The following is a 26,415-nucleotide window of genomic DNA, read 5'->3' as shown; positions in this document are numbered from 1 at the left end:
CTCCAGAGAGGCTGAGCCAGGTCCCCTCTCTGCCCCCCTGCAAAGCTGGCCCCCATCCCCCCCGAAGCTGCCATCTCCCCACAAAGCACTGAAAGTGCCCAGAGGGGAAAACACGAGCTCCAGGAAGTCCTCCCTGATTTCTCCAAGCTTAAGTCCAAAGCAACACCAACCCCTACTTGCCCTCTCTGTCTAAATCTTGCTCCTGCTCTCCTGTCACCAGTCTCCACCTGAGGGCTCATTAGAGCAGCGGTATCCACGCACACCTGATTTGTTGCTTCTGGTTTGGGGCTGTTTCCTCTGGGGTTCATAGCCCCTGATAGAGGGCAGGGAGTGAGTAAGTGGAGGACTCTGGGTGCCATGGCTGGGCTGGGCTCGGGTGAGGATTGCGGGGAGAGGGAGAACCGGTTTCTTTGTTCTGCTGGGAAGAGCAGGTAGGAGGTGCCGCTGTTCTCCTTAGACTCAGATCATATGGGAGGAGGGCCAGGCCCTCTGAGAGGGAGCCCATAGGCCTCGCTGAGTACAACTCCTCTGTTCTTTCTGGGGGAGATTTAATCTAGAATGTGTCTCCTGAGTACACATTTTGAGGCTAGATTTCCCTGGGGCCAGAGGAAGGAGAGGGAATTTATTAAGTGTCTGCACACTGCCAGGCTCTGGGCAGGGCATTCAACAGATGGCATCTCATTTACTCTCCAGACAGCTTTTGAAGCTGGGGGTCAGACTTCAGAGGCAGTTTTCAGAAGAGGAAACCGAGGGCCAGGGAAGCTCAGTCACTTGAATGAAGCCATAAACTAGGAAATAGTGAAACTGGGTTTGGGACGGTCTCTCTGATTCCAGACCTTTGTTTTTCCCTGGATGCCATAAGGGTGACAGAAGCTGGCAACACCTTCCTTAGAGGGTGTGCTGGTCTGAAACCCATTTCTTAACCTCTAGGGGCAGCCTGTTCAAGTGTCACACAGCCATTACAGTCAGAAAGATTGTCGTCACATGCCACCTTGGTCTCTCACGCTGTGTGTTCAAGCCCAGAGCACCAGGTTCCACGTCCCCAGCATCCTGGGATCAGCCAGGCTCCTTTTGGGAACTCTCCGACCCCACTGTGGCCGGGCTGCTGCTCCCGTCTCGCCGACTTCCGGGCCTCTGTTGAGAGGTCTCAGGCCTTCTAAACAGCCACCGAAGAGTCTTCTTTGCTTGCAAAAATAACCACATCTGCAAAGGTGCAGGGTGGCGTGGGGGCTCAGCCCTCATCCAGTGAGCCTTCTCTCCGGGCCAGACCCTGAGCTGGGGGGGTGGGAAGGGGAGGCAGCTTCTATCTCCCCTGAGTTCCCATTCCTTCTCTGCTGGGATTCAGGGACAGGCTATCAGAGAAGCCCTTGGAACTTGCCAAGTCCTGTCCCCTGCCTGACCATGGAGTGAGATACCCACACCTAGGGATAGCTCATGCCTGGCTGAGCCCTTAAATCATCTTTGGGGCAGAGACAGCGTACTTCCTGCCCCTGGATGGAGGTGGGGCTGGGTTTCCAGCCAATCCGGGAAGCAGGCAGCAGGCCTCTCTCCTCCCCACAGAGAGGGCAGCTTTGGGACTAGGGATTAGGGCCCCGGGCGTGTCCTGTGTTCAGGCTGGCCGTCCCAGAGCAGGCGTGGGGCATGCCCGCTGCGACAGCAGGGGCTGTGTCTGCTGCCTGCACTGCTGAGTCCTCAGAGGGGTAGCTCAATAAATAGCTGTTGCACGAATGCATGAACTTTCTGCTCTTTTGCTCTTTCTTGCCTTAGACAAGACGTTCTGGACGTTCGCTCATGTCTTGGGCATGTGCCCACCTGGGGGTCACCTGTCCCTCCGTGGGCAGCTGGTGGCACGAGGGGAAATAAGGAGGTGGCAGCTTTTCCCATGAGATTTGCAGCTGGGGTGACCCCACTTGATACCATTCCTGCTAGATATTCCCTCTCACCTAAAGCCAGCAGACAGCGTGTCTCTGAAACAGCTTCTCGGACGGTTAGCCAGAGCTCCCCTGTGCCAGGAGCAGTATTCGGAGGACAAAGCCCTTGTCTTCAGGGAATGTAAGACTGAGTGGGGGAAATAAGACAGGAATGCCACCAACTGTCACATGTCTGGTTGCTGTGGGTGCCGTGCTGGCTGCAGAAACCAGAGAGGGAGGCAAAGCAATGAGCTGGCACTGGATGGATGAGGCCCAGAGGATTCTCCGCCGGGTCATCTAACAATGAGAAGCTCGCATTTCCTCACTTGTAACAGGGAGGGAAGAGTAACCTTCCGCCTGCTGGGAGCTCCTGTGGGTCAGGTGCTTCTCAAATACTAACTCATCTAATGCCTATTTTTCAGTTGCGGTCACCGAGGCACTGAAAGGTTGAGTAACCTTCCCAAGGTCACACAGCCAGTCTGTGGCAGAAGTAGGGTTGAAACAGGTCCACCTAATTCAAAGCCTTTGCTGGCCTCGCTGGGTTTCTGGGGAGCCCTGGTGGTATGAAAGGGATTTTAGAAAGCTGATTATGTAGAAACGTGAAGCCCTGAGGCCTTGAGGCTAGTCTGGAGAAGGCTCCTGAGGATTGCTGTGTCAAGCAGGTGTCTCTGAGGGTGGAGGGCTGACAGAGGGCCCGGGTCCACTGGGGTGGGTCTGCCTTTCACAAGAGACCCCTCCCCTGGGGGGGAGCCTTAGGACCCTTTGGGAGGTGGTCAGCCAGCCTGGGCTCCAGGCCCCCTGTTGTCCAGGGAGAGAGGGAAGGAGGGAGGAGACTGATCCAAGATTCAAGCAAGGAACGCTGGATTAGGAGCTGGGGGATGAGGTCTAGGCCTCAACTTTGCAGATGAACAATCTGGTGACTCTGGATAAATTTTTGAGAACAAGAGCCTCAGAGGGCGTTGCTGAAGGAAACTTAGAAGTCATTTCAACGTAAGGCCCACAATGAGTCACCATACGTATCCCCATATGTACACCATATGTACGATGAATCACCATATGGCACAGGCCTAACCACTGTGGGATGCAGGACCATCCACCAGCTGGGTCTTGGGTGACAGGAGGCCTGAGAATGGAGAGGGCAAGAGAGAAGGCCCTCTGGATGGGACAGCGCTAACACTGGCCTGAAAGGGATTGACCAGGCAGTAGTTAAGGGCACAGACCCTAGAGCCAGAGGTTCGAATCTTGGCTCTGACATACTCAAGTTTGGGCAATGCAGTTAACCTCTCTGGGCCTTTGTTTCCTCATCTGGAAAAAGGATACAATAACAATAGCAGAGTTGTTTCAAGCACCAAATGAAGTCATGCATGTAGAGTGTTTTCACACAGTATTCAGAAATGTTAGCTAGTGTTATTTTATCTTTTAACACATACAGAATGGAACCCTAAGAGATCAGACACCGAGTTTGCAGCAAGGCTCCAAGACACCAACTGGTGGGGTAGGGAGAGCCAGATGCCCGTTTAAATCTTGACTTCATGATGATGTTGGACTAGTGACTTAACTTCCCTGAACCTCAGCTGCCTCATCTATAAAATGGGGCGAATAAAACCCCTCTCCTGTTGTTGTGTGACAACCTGTTAAGCTCAGCTTCCTCTGCAGGCGTCGCTCATCAAGGAGGCTTTCCCTCCCCTTCCCTGGAAACGTAACAGCGGAGGTGATTTTGCCAGAATGCAAAGAAGGAAGCTTTAGACATGTGGGCAGTGCCTCACCCCAGCACTCTGTCCTGCCCCATTTGGACAAGGGCTGGGAGAGGAGAAATGGGGTCCCCCGGATGGGTCTCTACCCAGCTCCCTTCAGTAGCGCTGGCATGTGTCCCCCCGCCCCATGGGCCCTGGGGTTCACTTTGGGTCAGAGGAAGGCATTCCTGTGTCAAGGCATCCCATGCACTGCTTGGGAGGGGTGCAGGGGGGCCGTGACCTGACCCTGTGAGGAAGGCATGTCCTGGCCACCGTGGGGCTTTGGAGGATCTGGGGTTATTGTTCCTCTAAGAGGCGTTGGCTGAACCGGCTCTTCAGCCCCAGGAGGATTGTCATTCCAGGTCTGGCAGGTTCCATTAATCACGTTCTTGGAGGGCTCCTGCTTTGGGCTGAATCACACGGTTTTTTTCTTTGTTTGTTTGTTTGTTTTGGGGTACGCGGGCCTCTCAATGCTGTGGCCTCTCCCGCTGCGGAGCACAGGCTCCGGACGCGCAGGCTCAGCGGCCACGGCTCACGGGCCCAGCCGCTCCGCGGCATGTGAGATCTTCCCGGACCGGGGCACGAACCCGTGTCCCCTGCATCGGCAGGCGGACTCTCAACCACCGCGCCACCGGGGAAGCCCAATCACAGGTTATCAGAGAGAGAACTGAGCCATCAGTTTGGGCAGGAGGGCAGGGCAGGGTCAAGGGTCAGCCTGAGTCCCTGGCCTCCCCGTGGTCTTAGAGCACCGCAGCCCGGCCTGGCTCTCTCCCTGACACTGACACCCGCTGGGGGAGACGCAGGCCCACTTCCCTACCCATAGAAAACAGAGGCCAAGAAAGCCCTGACTCCGAGCCCTCCTTTCTGGTCTTGCTGGATCAGCGAAGTGGCTTCCAGGACGACCTCAAGCCTGTGTCACCTCATTCCAGCTCCTGGCCTATCCCACCCAGCCCCTCAGGCTGCTGTGCGCGGGCAGCTCCCAGGAGGTCATTCACGGCAACCCTGGCCCCCTTGGTGAGTGGAGGCTTGGAGCCTGAGTCCAGTGTCCTGCACTCTCAGCCCTGGAACCTCTCCTTTCTCTCCCGGGCTTCTGAGAGGCCAGCTCAAGGCCCGTTTCTTTTTTCTTTCACCCTGAGTGGTGAGGCCTCCTCCGCTGGCTTCCTAAGCAGACCCTGAATTTCAGTCACATCCCAGGCTCCTCGGCAGAGACCCTGGCCCCAGGCTCTGGGTCACATCCTCTATGTGGCCTCTTGGCCAAACACTCACAGCTGAGGCAGGTGTCATGTGGTTGGGGGGCTAGAAAGAGCCCTGCTCAGTATTACAAGACTTCCTTTCTGGACGTGGCTATGGCTCTGTGGCTGCTATAACGGAGTAATTAAACCCATGGGCCAGGCTGACCTAGGGCTTTTTGACCTCGACACTACTGACCTTCTGGGCTGGAGAATTTGTTGGGGCAGGGGCTGTCCCGTGCACAGTAGGATATTTAGCCGCATCTCTGGTGTCTATCCTCCAGATCCCAGTAGCATCCCCCAGTTGTGACAGCCAAAATGTCTCCAGACACTATCAAATGTCCCTTGGGGAGCAAAATAGCCCCTGGCTGAGAACATCCGAATTGACCTATGGTGACAGAGTTGGAATTATGGGTATGTTAGGGGCACGGGGTGTATGGGGGGCGATTGACTGGGAAAAGGTACAATGAGCTTTATGGGGTGCTGGAAATGTTCTGGGTGGTGGTTACACAAGTAAACACATGCTTAAATTTTCATACGTGGGTAAAAATGCATTAAGCTGGATGCTTATGATTTGTCCATTTTACTGTAGGAAAAAATGCCTAAAAAACTGAGCCTAGTGTAGTGTAGACAGGACCAGACTTGGGTTTCAGTCCTGACTCTGCCCTGAAGGCTCAGTTTCCTCCTGTGTAAAATGGGGATAATAGGAGTACTCACCTTATTGGGCTGTTGCAAAGATTTAATGAGGCAGTCGATATAAATTTCTTAGCCCAGTGCCTGCATATGGTGAGGGATCTCAGGGTGTTAGCTATTATAACGTGCAGGGCCACTTGCTCTCTCCATGCCTCAGTTTCCCCAGCTGAGGAAACTGTGTTGGATGGTCCCTAAGATCCCTTGCCACCATGACTTTACCTGATGGTCTTGGAGCCATTTTTTTCTCAGCCTAAAAGCCTTCAAGGTTGTTGATTCTACAGGACCAAGCAAAGTTTGTCATTGTTGCTGGGAGCACTGGAGTAGATGAAATGCTGAGAAAGATGCAGAACATTCCAGTCAGACCTTTTAGAAACAGGAAGAAGGGAGGCAGAGGGCTGAAGTGACAACGCGGCGCCACTTTGCAGCCACCCTTCCTCTGCAGAGGCTCCCTGGCAGACCGGTGCAGCTCAGTCCCGGTTCGAACATTGGGTGGGGCCGATGGGAGTGAGTTCCCTAAGTGGAGACGTGAGACAGAATTCAGTTGTCAAAGGGTAGTCTCAAGTAGAACACTGTTCCCTCTGAATCATCACTTTTGTTAAGGATTAAGAAAAAAAAAAAATGCCCCCTCCCCCAATGGCACAACCCACCCTGGGGAACGGAGGTAATGAGCTTGTGGGAAACAGACGTGCAGTTGGCACCAGTCAGAGGGTGGGGAAGGGAGGAGAGAAGATGGGGCAACCGTCCAACCCCCTGGAAGGTGTATAAAAGGCATCCACTCTGGGGAAGAGCCACAGTCCTCAGCCAGGCCAAGCCAAGATCCTACTGCACCAGCACTCTCTGCCCATCTCGCTCTCACCATGAGCTGTTTCCTGCAGAATTCCTCTGCTAGCTATGGGGGTGGCTCCTGCAAGCTGGGAGGAGGTCGCAGTATCTCTAGCGGCTCAACCCAGTTTTACTCTGGGGGATCAGCTGGGGGCTGTGGGGGTGGCCTAAGCGGCGGCCTTGGTGGAGCGGTTGGTTGTGGTTTCGGTGGAGGCTTTGGAGGTGGCAGCTTTTGTGGGTCTTTTGGCAGTGGCTTTGCTGACTTCGGTGGAGGATATGGTGGTGGCCTTGGCACCTGCCTCAGTGGTGGCGATGGAGGCCTCCTCTATGGCAACGAGAAGAGCACCATGCAGAACCTCAACGACCGCCTGGCCTCCTACCTGGATAAGGTGCGCACCCTGGAGGAGGCCAACGCTGACCTAGAGGCGAAGATCCGAGACTGGTATCTGAAGCAGAGACCAGTAGGCCCAGAGCGCGACTACAGCCACTACTTCAGGACCATCGAGGACCTCCGGGACAAGGTGAGTCCTTGCAGGTCGAGGAGGGTTCCTCTGAGCAGGGCAGAGACGCGATGGCAGGAAAAGCAGGGTCCCTAGGGACCAGAAGATGCAGCGTGGGCAGAATTCTTACCCTTTCTTTGGGGGAAAATCTAGTCTTTTACTGCCTATCAAGCATCTCTGTTCCTGATGGGCTTTCTCAGGCTATGCGTTCTCTCCCATTATTCATTTTTATTGTCCTTACTCATGCCAACATTTTTTACTGCTTTCCAGTTATGTTATTACTGACTTGATCTCTATAATCCTAACCCACTGGGTTATTTGGAAGCTGTGCTGGGTTATTTGGAAGTTTTAAAAGCCACTAAGAATGGCTAAAACCAACAGAGAAAGGAATGCATGTTCATTCATTGGTTTGGGAACACTATTTCGTAGGGGCCTCCTTTAAACTAGCATTCTCAATTGGCAGCAACCAGGTAGGGGAGATGCAGGCAGAGGCTTAGGCAGTGCTAAGCTGAGATTCTCTCCGTCAAGGCCTGTCCATCACGTTGTGATGCCAGCTTGTTGGAACAGAAATCCATCTGCCTGGGCTGAGTCCCAGCTATGTGGGGTGGATTTTAAACGCTTTGGAACACAAAAGTTTAGACAAGAAATTCAAATGGATGGGGATATTTGTTGGAATTCCACCCTGCTCAGAGGGGAGGCCAGCTCCGGTGATGTTATTGTGAACTGTGGGGAACCAGGCTGATTCTGTCCTGATCTTAAGGAGAAGAAAGGCTCTCAAGACAGCGGCCACGAGAGGTTGCCAGTCTGATGCTGCAGAGACGTGACTAACCACATATGTTCTTGGGGGGTCGTTCCCCTGAAATGTACATCCCGATCTTTCCCACCATGAGCAGACATAGAATGATGGAGTGACAGAACAAACCAAGGGGACCCGTCCTGTCTTTCACTTTACAGAAGAGGAACTGAGGCCCAGAGAGAAGTGCCCTGTCCCAGCTCGCAGGGGCAGAGAAGAGGCAGAGTCTGATGGCCACCCGTCCTGCCCGTGTTTTCTCAGTCCTGCTCCCCAAGCTTGTGGACCCTCCAGTGGTTGGTTACCTTCTGTATTTTTCAGATCTTGGCGGCCACCATCGACAACAACCAGGTCATTCTGGAGATTGACAACTCCAGGCTGGCTGCCGACGACTTCAGGCTCAAGTGAGTTTATTTCCCTCATTCCCCTTTCCCAGCAGTTATAGTTTTAGACAAACGCTCCTCTGAACAATGTAACCAGAGCAGCCCAGGAGTGAAGGTCTTGCGGAAGTAGCAGAGTCCAGGGCAGGAGTGGTAGAGTGTCTAATACCATTTCTTCCTTCCTTCCTCCCTCCCTTCCTTTTTTTTTTTTTTTTTTTTGCGGTACGCGGCACTCTCACTGCTGTGGCCTCTCCCGTTGCGGAGCACAGGCTCCGGACGCGCAGGCTCAGCGGCCACGGCTCACGGGCCCAGCGGCTCCGCGGCATGTGGGATCTTCCCGGACCGGGGCACGAACCCGCGTCCCTTGCATCGGCAGGCGGACTCTCAACCACTGCGCCACCGGGGAAGCCCATTCCTTCCTTTTTTTATTGGAGCAGAGAAAGGTTTATTGCAGGGCTAAGTAAGGAGAATGTGTGACTTGTGCTCAAAAACCCAAACTCCTAATACCATTTCTATGTGGTTTTTTCAATTTAAAAATCCTTTAGGTATGAGAACGAGCTGGCCCTGCACCAGAGCGTGGTGGCCGACATCAATGGCCTGCGCAGGGTGCTGGATGAACTGACCCTGATGAAGACCGACCTGGAGATGCAGATCGAGAGCCTGAAGGAGGAGCTGGCCTACCTCCGGAAGAATCATGAGGAGGTGAGAGGTGGGCTGTGCTTGCCATGGCTGAATCACCTTCAGTGATGACGGGGAGCCCTCTGCCGCAGCCAGGCTCAGCCCTCCACTGTGGGACCTGGAAGCACTTTCCAGAACATTCCAGTAGCATTCAGAGCCGAGGAGGGGCAGGCTGAGGAGCTTCATGCATCTTCCTTTTCCATCCCTACAGGAGATGAAGGAGTTCAGAAACCAGGTGGTCGGCCAGGTCAATGTGGAGATGGACGCCACCCCAGGCATTGACCTAAGTCGCGTGCTGGCGGAGATGAGGGAGCAGTACGAGGCCTTGGCGGAGAAGAACCGCCGGGATGCGGAGGAATGGTTCCACAGCAAGGTACCTGGCCCTCTAACCTCGCTGAGCCAGGGGGTGCTCGGGCCCTCCAGCGGGACTCTTCCTTCACCTTGGTCCTGCTTGAATTCCAGAGTACAGAGCTGACCAAGGAGGTGTCTTCCAGCACCGCCATTATCCAGACCAGCAAGACGACGATCACGGAGCTCAGGCATACGCTCCAGAGTCTGGAGATTGAGCTGCAGTCCCAGCTGAGCATGGTACACCTGCTGCCCCTGCCCAGTGGCTGCCCCCTCTAGGCCCCTCCCCCTGGCCCGGCTCCCCTCTGATCTTCTCCTCTGCTGCCCCACCAGAAAGCCGGGCTGGAGAGCACGCTGGCGGACACCGAGTGCCGCTACGCCCTGCAGCTGCAGCAGATCCAGGGCCTCATCAGCAGCATCGAGGCCCAGCTGAGCGAGCTCCGCAGTGAGATGGAGTGCCAGAACCAGGAGTACAAGATGCTGCTGGACGTGAAGACGCGGCTGGAGCAGGAGATCGCCACCTACCGCAGCCTGCTGGAGGGCCAGGATTCCAAGTAGGTCATGTGGGAAAGTGACTGCGGGACCCTGGGCTGTCAGAGCAGGCATGGCCTTAGGGATCAGGCCCTTGTGTCTGGGAGGGAAGGACACCTGTCTGAGCTTAAACAGCCTGGACCAAGATCCAGCACCAGAGCTTCCTCCTTGTCCTCTGGCATCAGACTGTAGGGGCATTTCCTTTAACTTTTTAATTCGGGCCTCCACGTTAGACTGGCAGGACTAGGGACTATGGAGAAAATATCTCGTATTGGAAAAGTATTAGCTTGGACTCAGGGCAGCCCAACAAAGCTGTCAAAACAGAGATTTAACTGCCTTCAGACTATCTGCAGGGATCAGGCCATCCTTGTGGGCTCAAGGGAGGGGTAAGGGGTCGAGTGAAGCAGAGGGAGGACAAAACGTCCAGCAAATGCCTAATCATATCTCCACCTGAGGCTTCACGGACACACAGGACAGGCCTGGGAGTCACCTGATTCTGCTGCTCTGTGGGGTGGGAAAAGCTGGGAAAAGACCCCAACTCAGGGGCTCCAAGGGATGATCTGAGAGACTCCATCTGAGGACAGGTAGGCGGCTGTCCTCAGTTCCCTTCCGCTCATGGCTGCCTCTCTCCTTTCTCCCAGGATTCCCGGCTTCACCACAGGAGGTAAGGAAATAACCCAGTGGGAGAGGTGATGAGGCTCCTGCTTATGGCCCTGTGGGTGGGCTGGGCGGCAGTGCTGGGTTCCCCAGTGTAGGGAGGGGGGATGGTACTGGAGCAGAAGTGGTCACCTGCTCCTCTGTTTTCCTTTCAAAATAGGTGGCTCTGTCCCCACAGACCCACGGGGCTGTGGTGGAGGGAGTCCCCCAGACAATAACAGAGAGTCCCCGTCAACTACCCACCACACCACCAGACTGACTAGGGGTTTGGGGCCCTCCTGGGGGGCCTGAGCTGGCCTGAGCTGGGTCTTCTCCAGCCTGAAGGTCTTTTGCCTCTTGCATTTCCCAGGAAACTTCAGCCACGGCAGCACCATCTCCACTCACCGCGTTTCAGAAAAAATTAAGCTTTAAATCTGCCGGGCAGCCCCTCGCTCTGTCTTCAGCACCCAGAGGAGAGAGCGACGGTTCCCTGCAGGAGCAAAGGAGGGGCCGCAGGACCCGAGGCTCGGCCACTCCGCTCTCTCGGCCTGCACCCTCCCGAGGGCAGCCACTCCCCGCCCTTCTCTCCGGGTCTGCTTCCTCTTCCCCGGGACCTGCCTCCTCTGATTCCTCAGCTTCTCCACTAAAAAGAAAAGCTAATTCAATAAAGTTTCCCACTTTCTTGCAAATGTATTTTTGATTCTGGCTTGGTTTCTGAGGGTGGCACCTGCCGAGGCCCTGACTGTGGGTGGTGGGGGGAGGTGGGTGGGTGAGGTCGGGCTGAACGGCCCACCCTGACGAGGCCCGGCCCAGAGAGCTCCCGGCTGGGAGGGATACGAGGCACCCGGGCCGACCGTCAGCCACGGGGTCGATGATGACAAACACAGGGCCACAGGTGGCTCACGGGTGATGGCGCCCTGCAAGCACGGACATGCGGGAAAGAGGTACAGAGGGCTTGGGGCAGAATGCGAGGGGTTAGTGCAGGGCTGGTGTGAGGAGAAGGAGACCTAGGACAGTTACTCCAGCCCCAACTATTGCCTTCCTGCTTTCTGCGGAGACAGCTTCCTTTGGGCACCCTCACCTGCAGTCCCCCCACCCCTCTGCTTGCCCCAAGGTCCTGCCATTCCAAGCCACTCAGGGACCAGATGCACGACTCAAGGAGTGACCTCAGCCTGTGCTGGTGGTGACACTCGTCCCCGCCTCCCCTCTGGACCCCTGTCCCCGCTGCTTCTCTGCACATCCCGGCTTAGACTTGCAGCCTCCTCTGGCTCTGCTTACTCCTCACGGGGACGGGTCCCCTGGATTCTGATGTAGGCAGTCTTCTCTTTTGCTTCTTCGCCCCGACCCTCCTTGGGCCATCTGGTATGTCCTGATGACTCTCTATCGAGGCCCCTCTCCTCTGTTCCAGTCTCACATGCCCAAATGAGCCCGCCATCACCTCCTCAGATCCACTCATCTGAAGGAGCATGCCTCCTTCTCCCAGACCTGGGCCTTCCTGGTCCTCCATCCCACAGGACCCAGACATCCAAGCCAGGAGCCCGCGAGTCCTCCTGGCTCCCTCTCTCCTTCACCCCCCTCACGAGTCCATCCTGTGGATGCTCAATGTCCTCAATGTCTTAACTTGCTGGCAGGTTGCCGCAGCCTCCATGGTCTCCCTGGCCTCCCTGCCTCCAGTTTTTTTTTTTTTTTTTTGCGGTACGCGGGCCTCTCACTGCTGTGGCCTCCCCCGCCGCGGAGCACAGGCTCCGGACGCACAAGCTCAGCGGCCATGGCCCATGGGCCCAGCCGCTCCGCGGCATGTGGGATCTTCCCGGACCGGGGCACGAACCCGTGTTCCCTGCATCGGCAGGCGGACTCCCAATCACTGCGCCACCAGGGAAGCCCTGCCTCCATTTTGAGCTGCCCCTTTATCCGTGCTTCACATGCCAGCCAGGGCCTTTGCTGCAAACGGAAAGTCCTCCTCCCGGCTTAGAGATGCTGCAATAGCTCCCCACAGGCCACTGAGGAAAGTCCAGACACCTCACCAGCCAAGAGGCCACCGGGGTCTGGCTTCTTCCGGCCTCTCTCTGGCCCTAATTCTACACTAGCTTCTCCCCGCCTACCCAGAGGTCCTGCCACTCCAAACTGTTCTCAGTGAGCCAGCCACATGGCTGGACCCCTCAGGACCTTGTTCAATGAGTGACCTCTGTTTGATCTGAGCTTCCTCCCCTGTCGTCTTTGTTTTATTGGAGACCACCAGATTTTTATTCAACACTCCGACTGAGATGGACACCCCCTCCTCTGTGGCACCCGGAGAGACTGGGGTGCACTCAGGTGTTGGCACATCTGCGCCCTCCTGCCCGGGTGTTGACCGTAGACCGTGTGTGCTGAGGGGGCCCGGCTGTGTCCAGCCGACTGCTGGGGCTCAGCCAGTGCTTATTGAGGGGAGACACCAGTGAATGAACTGGGGGAGGGCCTCTCGGTTGCCGTCTGAGTTTTGTCATGGGGTAGTAGGCCAGAGGGTAGGGGTGTTCTGCCTCTCTTGCCAATTGCCCTTTCCCTGCCCCTTCCTCATTTCCCCTCCCCCTCCCGCCCCCCTGTGCGCATGGTCGCTGCCCTCATTCATCCTCCCCCACCCCAAGCCTGTCTGGACACTGGGCAGTTGGTTTAGTCCACAGTGATCGCTCAGAGGTGACCCGCCCAGCGTGCTAAGCCAGGGGGAAGGTGTCACGTCCACTCATCCCAGATCCCAGCCCCACTGAGGAACGAGGTGCGGCTCAGTTCTCATCCACATGCCCAGAGCTGTGCTAGGAGCTCAGACATCAAAGAGAAAGAGGACATGACCTCCACTCCCAAACCCGGTTACTTTTTTTGTTCATCTATTGCATCAGCAGCTGTTAATTGAGTGCACCGTGCATCAGACGCTATATTGGATCCTGGAGAGAAAGAGATGTGCAAAAATGCAGCCTCTTTCTTTGGGGAGTTCACAGACTGGCGGGCGGTAGGAGGTGACACCCGCAACAGTAAATTATTGCCATCTTCAAAGCTCAGTTCGGGGTTCACCTTCTGCCACAGATCTCTGTTCTTTCCCCACCACTCCCACCCTCCCCGGTCTGTCCCCAAGGCCCCCTGTACTGATGGCCATCATGGCCATTATTGGAGGGCAGGGCGCCAATGGCCACGGGCTCTGGAGCCACGCTATCCTGGCGTGCGTGCCATCTCTGCCACTGATTCCATCTGTAACCCTGGCCAAGCCACTTAACCCTGTGGGCTCACTTTCCTACCTGCTAAGTACCACCTCCCTCGGAAGTTATGCAAGTCAAATGCTTAGAACAGTCCAGGCTCGTAGTAAGTGCTCAGTAAATTAAGCTTTGTTGTCCTCTTTCCTTCAGGTCAGGGATGGTTTTGCCTTCATCACCATCCTCCTAACTAGGCTGTTACAGGAGCTCAGTAAATGTGTTGGATGGAGGAATGAGAGCTGACAAGGAAGACAAGCTCTGGGCAATGAAAGAGGTAGGCAAGCACACTGTCCTGTAGGCATGAGGGAGGGGACTGGGCTGGAGGAGGCCCTGAGAGCCGAGCCCCAGGGCTGGTGCAAGGCCCTCCCAGGCCTTTCTGGGCTTGGAGCAGCCCCTCTTCCCGAGACCCAGGCCAAGGCTGTGTAGGGAGCAGCTCCCTCCTTTTCTGAGCCAGTACTGGGGGGCTTGGTGGTGTGTGGGGTTAGTTGCTCATGTGGAACAGTGAAATGAGCTGCGCCCTGGGCCTGGTAGGGGCTCTGGCCTGGGACCCTTTCACCCAGACGCCGGGGAGGATACCGAGAAGCTGCGCTCCACCCGAGGATCTCTGTGGCCCTATCAGGAATCCCGAGGAAGCCTGGAGGGGACCCTGGGGTGGGGGGTGGGTGTTTCTCTCCAAGCCAATCCAGGAGACTTCCTGAGCTGGACAGGGGTGGTGATCTCAGGGATCTGGTCTGAGATGTGGGAGAGGCTTGGGGGAGGGGAGGGCAATCTGCTCTTTCTATCCAGGACTCATTTCATCCCCTCAGTCACATGCATGGGGCGACCATTCAAGGGAGGGCAGCTTTATCAGTCCTGCTTGGTCAATACTGGCCCTCCCTGGGGTTGGCCAGGTGCCCACGTGCCCCACCCCTCCCCCAGGCTCAACACCCCTGCTTCCCAGGGCTGTGAGGATCAGCCCTGTCCATGGAGGCTGACTAACCTCTATGTCATTGGTTGCCAGTGAACATAGTTAATGCAAAAGATGCCAAAATAGAGGGGATGTTAATAAAGGGGAAAGTAATATGTCCAGCATTTGTCTAGGGCTCTTTTTTATTCTTTATTTCATTTCATCTTTACAACAACCCCGAGTTGGCACTGTTGCACCCATTTTACACATCTGAAGATCGAGGCTCAGACTGCTTGAGAGATCTGCCCAGCAGGAGAGCTGGGACCCACATTCCAACGTGCTTTCCAAGACTGTGGCTGGCCCTCTGTCAAAGCCAAAGTTTCAGCTCTGGAATCTGTGGCAGAAGCGGGCCCGCACTTAAGCCCCAATGCTTAGGGGACAAAGTCGTCACCGTGGAATGTGCCCATAGCATCCCAGCGCCTCAGAGCTTGGGAGGGATGTGCCTCGTCACGGCAGTGCTGCACGAAGGTGGCTGATTGCTGCGTGACTCCTGGCTGCACAGTCAGCCTCTTCCTCACCCCCAGCACGAGGTGCCTCCCTCTCCCAAAGGCTCCGCCCTGGGTGGATGGACCAGTGCACCTCTGCTTTCCCTAATGGGGTTGTGTGTCCTGCCTGGGCCCTGCAGGGGGCAGGCTCACTCCAGAAAGCATGTCAGTGCCACTTTAGCCACTTGCTGTGACATAGAGTGGAGGGACAGGGTACTAAACCTGGTCTCGACATGACACCCTGTCCAGTCCCCAGCCTTGAGTGGGGCAGCTGGGCAGCAGGCCATGGCTAAGGGCAGAGCTGCAGCCCTGAGACCTCTTGGGTGCCTGTTCTCCCTCTGTTTTGGGGAGCAGCCTCGAGGGAAGACCCTGAGTATGATGAGGGTGCCTGGGGCTTCCTAGTAAGGAGAATCTCGCTTGAGGGAAGAGGAGGAAGAGATGTCACAGGAGGGCCGTGGTCCATGGGGTGTGATGACGCACTGTCCCAGCTTCCCCACGTCAGTGGCTGTGCCCTTCTTCTCTCCTGGCCTGGGACAGTGCATCTCGGGGTGTCTGGGACCTGCCCCCTGTTAGATGGTGTTCCTGGAGCTGTTGGGGGCTGGAGAGGAGCAGGGTATGCAGGCGGCATTCTTCTGAGCAGCTTGTCCTGGGGGAGCTCTCAAAGAGCTGAGCACATCAGACTCTCCATCCTCCTGCAGCGCTTGGGAGGGATCTGGTGGGTGGACACCTGTTGGAGGGGGTGGGGATTTGGGGGAGTTGGCAAGGAGCTGGTATTCACTCTTCTGGCCCATTTTTATGAACAGCCCTAATAACTCTGTGGCTTCTTTCATCCAAGGATCTCAGATGAGTTTGAAAGTAGAACCCCCAGTATAAATCCTGGTTAATTACTGCCTGGAGCCCATAATCTGTTTTGCAGACAAACTGTCGTTAGCAGGAAGAGAGTGAGGTCGACTGCACAGCAGCCCCTGTAAATGCAGACGATGGAATCCAATCAAACAGGGTGTTTGGGAAACTCGTTCTGTGGTCCAGTTAAGTGGTACCTGAATCAAGGGGACACGGGAGACTGAGGCACCAGCTTCTTCCCCCAGTGGGTCTGTGCGTCTCCCACAAACCACAGGTTCTCTAAGGACATCAGGGAGAGCAGTGACAGCTCTGGAACTCTCCATGAAAGCTGGGTGGGGGGAGTTAGGAACCGAGTGGATCTGAGCAGGAGGTCCTGGGCTCTTCCAGACAGACAGGAGCGGTCAGCCAGTGCAGCTGTGCAGGAAGAGCCGGCCTGTAGGCGAGACAGAAGTGGCCCTAGGATGCAGAAGGCAGAGCTTGGTGTGAGAGAACTGGAGAGGTATGGCTTAAGACTGGGGTCAGGGCAGCTCTCTGGGCCACCCCAATGGCAAGAACAGTTTGGGACAGAATCCTGCAGCCCTGGACAATTGCCAAAACCATACCCCAGGGCGAGACAAAGTACCTTTATATTTTGAGGGAGATGAGGGTTCCAGGGTGATCCTGGGCCTGGTAAAGGGGGAGTTTCGAGGCCTAATTAGAGTCAGGTCCTGGCCCAGTGGGGATTCAGGACCATCAACGGAGCAACACATTGAGAAGCTGGATGCTCAGGAGCCTGGCAGAGCCCTAGAGTCTTGGGAGAAGCCAAGGGCCGTGGTCACCTCGCTGCTCTCCTGAGGCCCCTAGCACTGGCTCTGGGCCCTGTAGGTAGGCAGCCAGGGAATGGGGAAGACCTCCATGGTCAATTACAGTGGGCACTCAGACTGCCCCGAGGCTGGTGAGGCCTGGCGACAGCAGGGGGTAGGCAGAAGTTGGGGGCACAGGCCGAGGGACCAGGAAATGGAGCCGAGAGGGACTTGCCAAATCTTGCCGAGGAAGGACTGAGTCACCCCGCTGAAGGCAGCTACCGTCGGGGTGGTGTCCAGGAGAGAGAAGGGACACCTTAGCACTATTCTGAACCCTGCTCACCGGGCCTGTGAGGGCAAAAATGGCAGCCACTGAGGTCGGGGGACAAAGGACGGAAAGTCACGATTTTCCAAGGGAAGCCCATTATACCTGTTCCTGAGACCAGCCAGTCATGGTGACAAGTCACAGGGGAAGGAGGGAAGGAACAGCTGTGTCTTGTTTGGCCAAAGTTCTCAAACAGTGATGCTTCCTTAGTGAGGATTACCAGAGAAAATGCAGGACGCCTAGTGAAATTGGAGTTGCAAATACACACGAATAAGTTTTTAGTATAAATACGTCCCAAATGTTGCGTGTATTTTTATTCGCTAAATCTGGCAACCCTACCCTCAGCAGGTTTGCAAACCGTCCTGAGTTTTCCGCCATCAAAACCAAAGAAGCAAGACCTTTCTCTGATTCTTTGGACAAATTAAATTGGTGGCTCGAAATGTCATAATTGAAGATTTTTTTTCCCCTGCCATAACGCTTCCTTCAACCTTGTGGACCTGTTCCTGCCTGTCTGTACTAAAATCTAACATCAGCTGGCAGGACATCTGGTAGGAGTTTTGATGTGGTTACTTGACACAGAGTGTGTAGTAACCCTGCTGTTCAGGGAGGGGCCAGGAATCCTGAGTGCTTTGCTGCTTGAACAAATTCTTTGTTACAAGGAAAAAGCACTCGTGTTGAGGGGAATGAGATCAGTGTGAGTCTCCCTTTTTCTGGCTGGGTTCTGGGTAGGAGTCTAAAAAGGTTAAGACACAGACGGGGTCAGCACTTCTTAGATGCCTCTTGTGGTGGGAAATTCGTAGGACTTGCGCGTGTGAATGCCAAAGATGGGATAGGGAGCCGGAGAAAACCAGGAAGATGAAGCCTATGCCAGCAGGACACTCTAAGAGAGAGAGTCACGGGGCTGTTTGGACGGCCTCATTCCCCTTGCTGCCCAGTCGTAGGTGATCTGGCTGCCCCATGGCCCACTGTCTGCTTCTGCCAGTGCCACTGGGGCACTGTGGGTGCTGGCACATTCTGACCACAGATCAGAGGAGCAGGGCTCCTTGGGCACACTGTGTCAGGCAGTGCCTGAAGCCTTCTGCATCGAAGGGACAGCTCAGAGCTGGGTAGGGGAGACTCAGGCTTGACTTCTTGGGTCTTTGCCCACGGAGAACCTTGGCTTTCAAATGGAAGCTCATTTGAGGCTGGAGACCTATTTTTACCAAAGAAGGAGTCACAAACTCAGCCGTTGACTTTGAACTTGGTGGCTTTCCAAGGTGGCCTTGGGGAAAGCAAGAGTGTTTTCTGTTCCTGCAGAGCATCCCTCCTGCAGAGGGATCTCCCCGCTGCCCCCCAAGCTGAGGTCATGGTGGTCAGAGAGCAGCCTGTCAGCTCTGTAGCCCCCAGGCCGGCACCTGTGTCTGCAATAGGTGGGGTCAGGGAGCTTTTAGGAGCTTCTACAGTAAAGGTCAGAGGCCAGAGAGTCCTGGATACAGTCTAGGGTCCCTGCAGCTCTGGACACAGTCCCAGCTACAACCTCTTTGAGCAGCTGTCTTTCCTTGCACGGCTGGGTTAGGCCTCCGAATCAGCATCCCATGAAACCTGGGCGAGCAGTTTGTGCCCTGGAAATAGCATTCAGCTGGGGCTCAGACTACATGGGCTGTAAGAAGATTTTTGTTTTTTTTTTTGGCTGCACCATGCGGCTTGTGGGATCTCAGTTTCCCAACCAGGGATTGAACCCGGGCCACAGCAGTGAAAACCTGGAGTCCTAACCACTAGGCCACCAGGGAACTCCATTAAGAAGAGTTTTGATCTCTTAGATCTGTGAAGTGAGTTCCTGTTTATCAAGCACGTTTCAACTTAGTTGTCACAATCCTGTGAATATGGCATTATGAGCTCCACTCACCTTTTGGGAAAACGGAGGCTTGAAGGAATTAAGGAGCTCGAACCAAGGTCTGGCTGAGACCAGGCCCAGCGCCCCTGCTGTCCTACCCGATACTTTCTAAGCCCTTCTTCTGCAAAGCCAAGTCTTAGTTGGCTCAGTTGGCCAGAGATATCATTTCAGCCTGGACATGCTGGGATGACTGACTAATGTCCTGGTGACACTGCACCTCCAAATGGACCCTTCTAGGGACCAGCCTTGGGAGGTGGAGTCATTGCCTCTGCCTATGGAGGGAGGCTAGGAGGAAGCCGAGCCGTTGCGTTTTCCTGGCGTGCAGGTGTTGGAGGATGTGGGGAAGGATAAGTGCCCACCGAACTGAGAAGGCATCTTGAGACCGAAGAGTGAGGCAGGCAACTCCATCTAATCAATGGGATCAGTTTATTACTCACAGGGTGGGATGGGGCTGACAGAGATCTGGAAGCATCTGCAGCTGTACTCCGCACCACCGAGGCGCCATTGGGACAACGTTATAGTTAACTTAGGGTATGGGGATAGGAGCTTGGAGACAGAACGTGCCTTCCTGAGTCAAGATTTATGAATGGGTAACTAGTCTCATGGATGCCGGGAATATGTCATGGAAGGTTTTCATCATTGTTTGGGGACTAACAGAGCACAGAGGCCACCCGGTCCTAATGATTATTAGACAATATCTGTTAACTGCAAAGTCCTTGATAGAGAAGTGATTTACTGCCCAGTACAGCCCTGGGTATAGAGTCAGCAGAAGGACAGGAGGAACTGTAAGGGCCCAAGATGGTGTTATGCTAACAGCCATACAGTAGACCTAGAGGCAAAGGGAGACTGAGGTCCATGGGACCGCAAAGAAGAGAAAACCCAACCGTGTCACAGGCTGAACCTGCAGAACTCCACTTTGTTCAGTGGTCAGTGACAGAGAAGGGGTCAGTGGCTGATGGTGAACGAGTCACAGACACGTCCAGGTGACTCCTGGCCGGCTCCACGGGAAACACTTGGGCCTTAAAATCCTATGTCTGAGATGCAAGGGCCTTGAGCTCACCCTGTCCAGGCCCTTCCTGTTCAGACTGGGGCTCTGGGACCCAGAAGGGTTGAGGCTCAAACAGAGTGAGGCAGAGGTCGGCCTGGAGTCCAGGCCCCCTGACTCTTAGCCCAGTGTATTTTTGATTCATGTTAGAAAGGATGGTCTCAGAATAGGACCCTATTTTGAAATAAAACCGGATGCCTGGATACCCCTGATGCACTTAACGCAGAGAAGGTGGATTTTCTCCAGCGCCACCATGGGTGCGGGGAGGGGGTGGGTGGGCTGAGTTGCCTCCGGGAGGTGAGCAACCCTATGAGTCCTGGGTTCTCTCCTCTGATACAGGAAGAGCATCTGTTCCTCTCGGGCCTCAGTTCATCCCGTGATGGTCCAGGCTTCTGAGGGGAAAGAGAGCAGAGGAATTCTTCCCATGAGGCCCACCTACCACACTTCCCTCCAAGAGGTGGCCTTGCAGTCTACACCATGGAGAAAGGCAGGGGACCAAGGGCGACCGAAAGACCTTCTCTGGCCAGCTTGTCACTCGCTCCAGAAGAGGTATGTGCCTCTCTTCACAGCCTTGGAGACACCTGTCTGGACTCTGGCCCACAGTGGCCCTCTGGATGTCCGTACTGAGTGACGGGACACAGCCGAAGCAGCAGACAGCTGCTCACTCAATTGGCCTGAGAGAAACGTAGAATCAGCTTCAGATACGGATTGTACAAGCGGAGGGATTAAAAAAAAAAAAAGAAAATGAGAATGCTAGCTTCAGATTCCAGCAGCCAGAGACCCCAAAGAGAGAAGAGCCGTGTCAGGGGCATAGGAGGTGGTACCCTCAGAATGAGCATGCTGTGTCAAAATGAGGTGAGTTGGGTCATGGGTGCATTAAGGACTTGCCTGAACGGGCCCAGAGTCTTGCCTATGACAGCCAGACTCTGCACTAGTTGTCCTAGAAAACAAAGGAGGTGCTTACAGGAGATCTGATCAGAGCCCCAGTCCCTGTCCTGATGGTCCAGTGGGTCTCAACTGGGGGCAGTTTTGCCACCCAGGGGATATTTGGCAGCATCTGGTTAGCCCAACCAAAACCCGAAGGGTTTTAAAACACTTTTACTTCTGGCCTGGTTTGACGCTCCTCGCATCTGTGTGAAGCAGGCAGGGCAGGCTGATGATCTGTACTGCCCCAGTGAGGACCCTGAGGATGCCTGGGAGGGAGGGATGTGCTCGGCATCACAGGGCAGATCATCAGCAGAGCCAGGGTTTAAACCTAGGTCTCCTGTCCCGAAATTCTGGGTGCCTGCACTTGACCTTGGTTGTATGGGGGAAGCAGTGGGACAAGGGCATGGGATTTGGGGTCCGAGAGCCCTGGTTTCAGATCCAAGATCTGTACTCACTGCCTGTTCATCTCAAGCAAGCTTTCCCTCCCTCTTTCTTTCTTTTCCCCCCTCCCCCTCCCTCCCTTCTTTCTTTCTCTCTCTCTCTTCCTTCCTTCCTTCTTTCTTTTTCTTTTTCTTCCTTCTTTCCCTTCCCTCTTCTTCTTCCTCTTTTTTTCTTTTTCCCCTTCCTCTTTTTCTTCTTTTTTTTTTTTTCTCTAATGGTATACTACAGTCTCTCTTCAAGAGGGGTAAACTTCAGCGAGTTTTTCTCTCATTCACAAGTGCCTGCCTGGGTCAGGACTCATCCAATTTTTGCCAGACAGTAGTGAAAGGGTCTAGGTTATTTTGCTCTTTCTTTCTTTCTTTCTTTCTTTCTTTCTTTCTTTCTTTCTTCCTTTCCTTCCTCCCTCACTCCCTCCCTCCCTCCCTTTCTATCTTTCTTTCTTTCTTTCTTTTCTTTTCTTTCTTTTTCTTTCTACCATTCTCAGCTTCACTCTCCACTCTGGTAAAATGGAAATAATATTGAACACCTCTCAGGATTGTTGTGAGGTGTGAATGAAATAACTACGAGCCTGGCACATGAGGCGTGCTCCATGAATTTTAGTTCCCTTTGCTCCCTTCTCACCATCCCAGTGGCCCAGGCAGAGGTGAGCAGCTATGAGGGGGGTTGGGGTAGCGGACAGAGGTGACAAATACCTGGCTCCTCGGGGAAAGCATGCAGAGAGGGCAGGTACCAAATGTCATTTGTGAGGCCACTCCTGATTCATGGCATCTGGTGCAAGAACTTTGAGGAGGCAATAAAATTCATATTCTGCTAGGAAATGACAAGAGCTGAGAATCCTGACTTAGCAAACTAATTTTTTTTTTTATAAGGCAAGGAATTTGGATGGGTAGCAAAAAATCACATTCTAATGAGACTAATTTCCTGGAATAGGAACAGGCTTTCCCAAGAGTAACATGGGAACACCCCACGGAAAGTGTATATAAATGCCCCAGAGAGGCCATGAGAGTCAGAACCTGAGCTCCTTGCTAAGCTGCAACCTTCTCTGCTAGCATCATGGCCACCCAGCTCTGCTCTCTGATCTTCTCCTCTGGGTCCATCAAAGGCCTCTGTGGCACCACAGGTGGCATCTCTCGGGTGTCCTGTGTCCACTCTGTGGGCTCCTGCAGAGTCCCTGGCCTTTCTGGTGTTGGGGGGTCAGCCTCCTCTGTCAGGCTGGGCCTCTCTGGCCTTGGGAGCTGCTTGCCTTGTTCCTACCTGTCCTCTGGGTACCACTCCTCCGGCTTTCCTGGGAGCGGGGGCTGGTTCTGCGAGGGCTCCTTCAATGGCAACGAGAAGGAGACCATGCAGTTCCTGAACGGCCGGCTGGCCAGCTACCTGGAGAAGGTGCACCAGCTGGAGCGGGACAGTGCAGAGCTGGAGAGCCGCATCCGGGAGCGGAGCCAGCAACAAGATCCCCTTGTGTGCTCCAACTACCAGTCCTACTTCCGGACCATCGAGGAGCTCCAGCAGAAGGTAACTGGGACCTGGCCCCTCTCCAGCCCAGCAGCCCAAACCCTGGGAGGGGTCTGTCTCGTCCCACTACAGATGGGACTGTAGCTCTTAGGGGATTCTCTCTCCTATTAGGGCCAGCTTTTCTCTCTAAGGTCTTGGTTTCTTGGGGGACCCAGACCTCTCTGCTGCTTGTAACCTCCCCTCCAATCCAGCCATTCCTCCAGCCAGGCATTCCTCCCCTCCCTCCACTGTCTCAGCTATAGATAGGGCAGTCACATGCACCAAGCCCCTACTGGACACAAGCACTGTGCCGGACCACTTCTTGTCCTTTTGCTTGTTCATTCCTCATCTTATAGAGATGGATATTACTGGATCCATCTAACAGGTGCGGAAGTTGAATTTTAGGGAGGTGCAGCAACTTGCCCAAGATCCCATAGCCTGTTGGTGTTTGATGCAGAACCTGAATCCAGGTCGGTCTGGTTCTCTCCACTCACCTCTCCACTCACCCACTGGGCCACTTGGGGGCTGCGGATGTCAGGACTGATGGCCACCGACATCCCTGGGATGCCCCTCCCGGGACTGATGCTCCTTCTACACCTGGACTCAGGATGTTCAGGGCTGGAAATGCCAAAGGTGCTGGCGGTACTTAGAAGCATGGCATCCGAAAGTTGGGCTGTCCCCTCCCCACCCGTCCCCACACTGCTGGGCCTGCCCCAGCTCCTGGGACACCCCCTGTTCCCCAGATCCTGCTGACCAAGGCTGACAATGCCAGGCTGGTCCTGCAAATTGACGGTGCTAAGCTGGCTGCTGGAGACTTCCGAACCAAGTGAGTGGCCTGATCTAGGAAGGTTTCCGTGCTGCTCCCTTGCCTCTGTCCCCCGCCTCTGAGAGCTGGTGAGCGGGAGTGAGGCCAGATGGAACTGTAAGTGGGAAATGTGGCATTGATCCTGGATCCCTTTCGGGTCAAGGGAAAGGACCACAGTGATGTTGACCCCAAATCAGCCACTGCAGCTGGTCAGCAGGGCAGTGGGCCCTGCCTGTGCCTGGCTGCTTTGCTGCAGACTCGGCAGGGTTCTGTGCGTGCAGGTACGAGACGGAGCTGGGCATGCGGCAGCTGGTGGAGGCTGACACCGATGGACTGCGCCGGATCCTGGACAAACTGGCTCTGTGCAAGGCCGACCTGGAGATGCAGGTGGAGTCCCTGAAGGAGGAGCTGATGTGCCTCAAGAAGAACCACGAGGAGGTGAGGTTGATGCCAAGCACCCTCTCGATGTTTCCCATCCAGCAGGGAGCCACTGCTGACCCTTGGGTGTCACAACTATGACAACCACCTCCACAGTAACCCCGGCTGACATTTACTGACGGCCCACTGTGTGCCAGGAACTATACAAAGCACTTTGCATTTCATTCTCACTTCATGTCATCCTCACAATAATCCCAGGAGGCGTATACTATTACAAGCTCCATTTTACAGATGAGAAAACTGAGGCACAGAGAGGTTAAGTCACTTGCCTAATGTCACACAGATCCCAAACTCCTGCCCATGACACTAAATCTCCATTTGGAGGGTAGTGCCTGATAATGATTCTATTTGCCTGGTGTTTGCATCATCTCACTTTACTCTCCCAAATCCTCTGAGGAGGCAGGTAGAGGTGCACGAGGAGGCTGAAGCTCAGAGAGGTTAAGTATCCTGTTTAATGTCACACAGCTGGCAACTGAAGGAGGAGGGTTTTTACCCAGGTCAGTTGAACCCACATCTAGCATCCTTTTCACAGCCTTATGCCATCTTGCCTCCTCTCTGCAGGAAGTCAACAAACACACTTGGATGCCGACTTGGGGACCGGCTGAATGTGGAGGTGGATGCTGCCCCGCCAGTGGATCTCAACAAAATCCTGGATGAGATGAGATGCCAGTATGAGGCCCTGGTGGAAAATAACCGCAGAGACGTGGAGGCCTGGTTCAACACCCAGGTGGGGCCGGGCCAGCCCAGGACAAGCTCCTGGGGAGGGGTCACCCTTGACAGTAGCTTCACTTGTCCTGACCATGCTCTGGGTCCTCTCATGCTTTTCAGACTGACGAGCTGAACCAGCAAGTGGTGTCCAGCTCGGAGCAGCTGCAGTGCTGCCAGACAGAGATCATTGAGCTGAGACGCACGGTCAATGCCCTGGAAATTGAGCTGCAGGCCCAGCACAGCATGGTGAGTGGCCCCTGCCTGAGTGGCTGGCCAAGCTCGTGGCAGGCACCCTGATCCACCAGCCTCGGTTATCAGAACGGGGTGTGATGGCAAGTGGTACCCAGATACCCAGGGCTGTGGGTCTCTGGGTGGGATTCCCTCCCGTTGGGAGTGCTTCCTCTTTCCCATTGCAGCGGAATTCCCTGGAATCCACCCTGGTGGAGACCGAGGCCTGCTACAGCTCCCAGCTGCCTCAGACGCAGTGCCTGATCAGCAACGTGGAGGCTCAGCTGTCCGAGATCCGCTGTGACCTGGAGCGGCAGAGCCAGGAGTACCAGGTCCTCCTGGACGTCAAGGCCCGCCTGGAGTCGGAGATCGCCACCTACCGCTGCCTGCTGGAGGGAGAAAGACTGCAAGTGAGTGGGTTCCGGAGGTCCCGGCTTGTGGAAAGGGCTCACTTGGACCCAACCCTCAGTGCCGTGGTGAGGGCATCAGTCCTAGAGTGGTTATAGCACAGATGAAGGGGGATTGATCAAAGCATCTTCAGAGAGATTCCTTCCAGCCCTGGGCTTTGGGCTTTTGCAGGGGGACAAGTCAGCCCCATTCATGGTACTTCTCCAACCATTGTTTTTGGCTGCGAGTTTCTGGTCTTCATCCCTGCAGGCCTTGGGGATTTCAGAGGCACTGTCTGAGCCATTTGTCATTGTCACCCACTCGTCTCACTTGACCCCTGTTTACATTTAACGCGAATGTCAGTCCAATGGCCAATGCCAAACACCCGGATATGATCTCATTTCCTCAGGCTGCCTGCCCACCCTTGTGCCACGGAATGCAAGCCTGCCGATAGAGTTCCTTACATCTCAAGTGTGCCCTGCGCCCCGGCTCCCCAGATCAGCACCCAGATCCGCACCATCACGGAGGAGATCAGAGATGGGAAAGTCACTTCCAGCAGGTAGCACGTGCAGCCGCTGTAACCAGCTGCCCGGCCCAAGGGGCAGGCTCTCGCCCACAGGAAGGAGGACACCTCTCTGGGTCCCGGCTCTAAAAGACCCCCCCCTCTTCCCTAGAGGCACTCCCCGCTCAGCAGATTTTTCTACCAAAAATACTTCTTGGATTGTGTTTCTGACTTTTACTGCTTCTATGCCGTGTAAAGCTAGGTTTGCCTGGAAATTTACCCAGTAAAGTGTGTTCTCTTGGCAAAGCAAACTTGCCTCTGTCGATCTTCTGTGGTTAGTTACTGGGGGTGTTTGATCTGGGCTTGCTGCGAAGGTGTGGATTTTGGTTTCAGGTCTGTCTCCTCTGGCTCTGAGTGGTAGGACGTGACAGAATGATTCGAAATATTTCCTAACAGGGACACCTGAGGGCCTGGTCCATGAGAACAGACGCTGACCTAATCCGATGGCTGCTGGCCGTAACCTACAGGCTTGGCTCTGCCCATGGCGGCCACCTGGGGCGGCCCCAGGAGAGGCAAATGCTCCCAAGCCGTCCTCCTCGGTAGCCCTGCCTGGTCTGGTGGTTCTCTCTTCCCTTCAGTTTCTCCTCCCTCGTCCAGCTCCTGTCACCTCTCTGGCCACCTCCAGGCCTGACACTGGGGATAGTTTAGGAGAGGGGGTGCC

The 26,415-nt window shown here is 55.0% G+C and overlaps 2 protein-coding genes across 2 annotated transcripts; both read left to right on the top strand.

Annotated features, from left to right (window-relative positions):
* The first annotated feature begins 6,342 nt into the window (after positions 1 to 6,342).
* Positions 6,343 to 10,943, top strand: LOC102991388 (keratin, type I cytoskeletal 13). The gene is made up of 8 exons (XM_007129077.2): positions 6,343 to 6,908; positions 7,999 to 8,081; positions 8,603 to 8,759; positions 8,947 to 9,108; positions 9,198 to 9,323; positions 9,417 to 9,637; positions 10,256 to 10,278; positions 10,621 to 10,943. Exons 1-8 carry the CDS (start codon positions 6,423 to 6,425, stop codon positions 10,680 to 10,682), a joined length of 1,320 nt encoding a protein of 439 aa, XP_007129139.1. The 5' UTR covers positions 6,343 to 6,422; the 3' UTR covers positions 10,683 to 10,943.
* An 11,029-nt stretch (positions 10,944 to 21,972) lies between these two features.
* On the top strand, positions 21,973 to 25,742 carry LOC102991846 (keratin, type I cuticular Ha6). The gene is made up of 6 exons (XM_055090882.1): positions 21,973 to 22,647; positions 23,370 to 23,452; positions 23,713 to 23,869; positions 24,435 to 24,596; positions 24,698 to 24,823; positions 24,994 to 25,742. The coding sequence occupies exons 1-6, from the start codon at positions 22,189 to 22,191 to the stop codon at positions 25,309 to 25,311; spliced, it is 1,305 nt and encodes a 434-aa protein (XP_054946857.1). The 5' UTR covers positions 21,973 to 22,188; the 3' UTR covers positions 25,312 to 25,742.
* Positions 25,743 to 26,415: the final 673 nt, after the last annotated feature.

The sequence above is a fragment of the Physeter macrocephalus genome, chromosome 14 (assembly GCF_002837175.3).
Source record: "Physeter macrocephalus isolate SW-GA chromosome 14, ASM283717v5, whole genome shotgun sequence".
Taxonomy (NCBI): domain Eukaryota; kingdom Metazoa; phylum Chordata; class Mammalia; order Artiodactyla; family Physeteridae; genus Physeter; species Physeter macrocephalus.
Note: the sequence above shows the minus strand (reverse complement) of the source record. Positions and strands in the feature narration are given on the sequence as shown.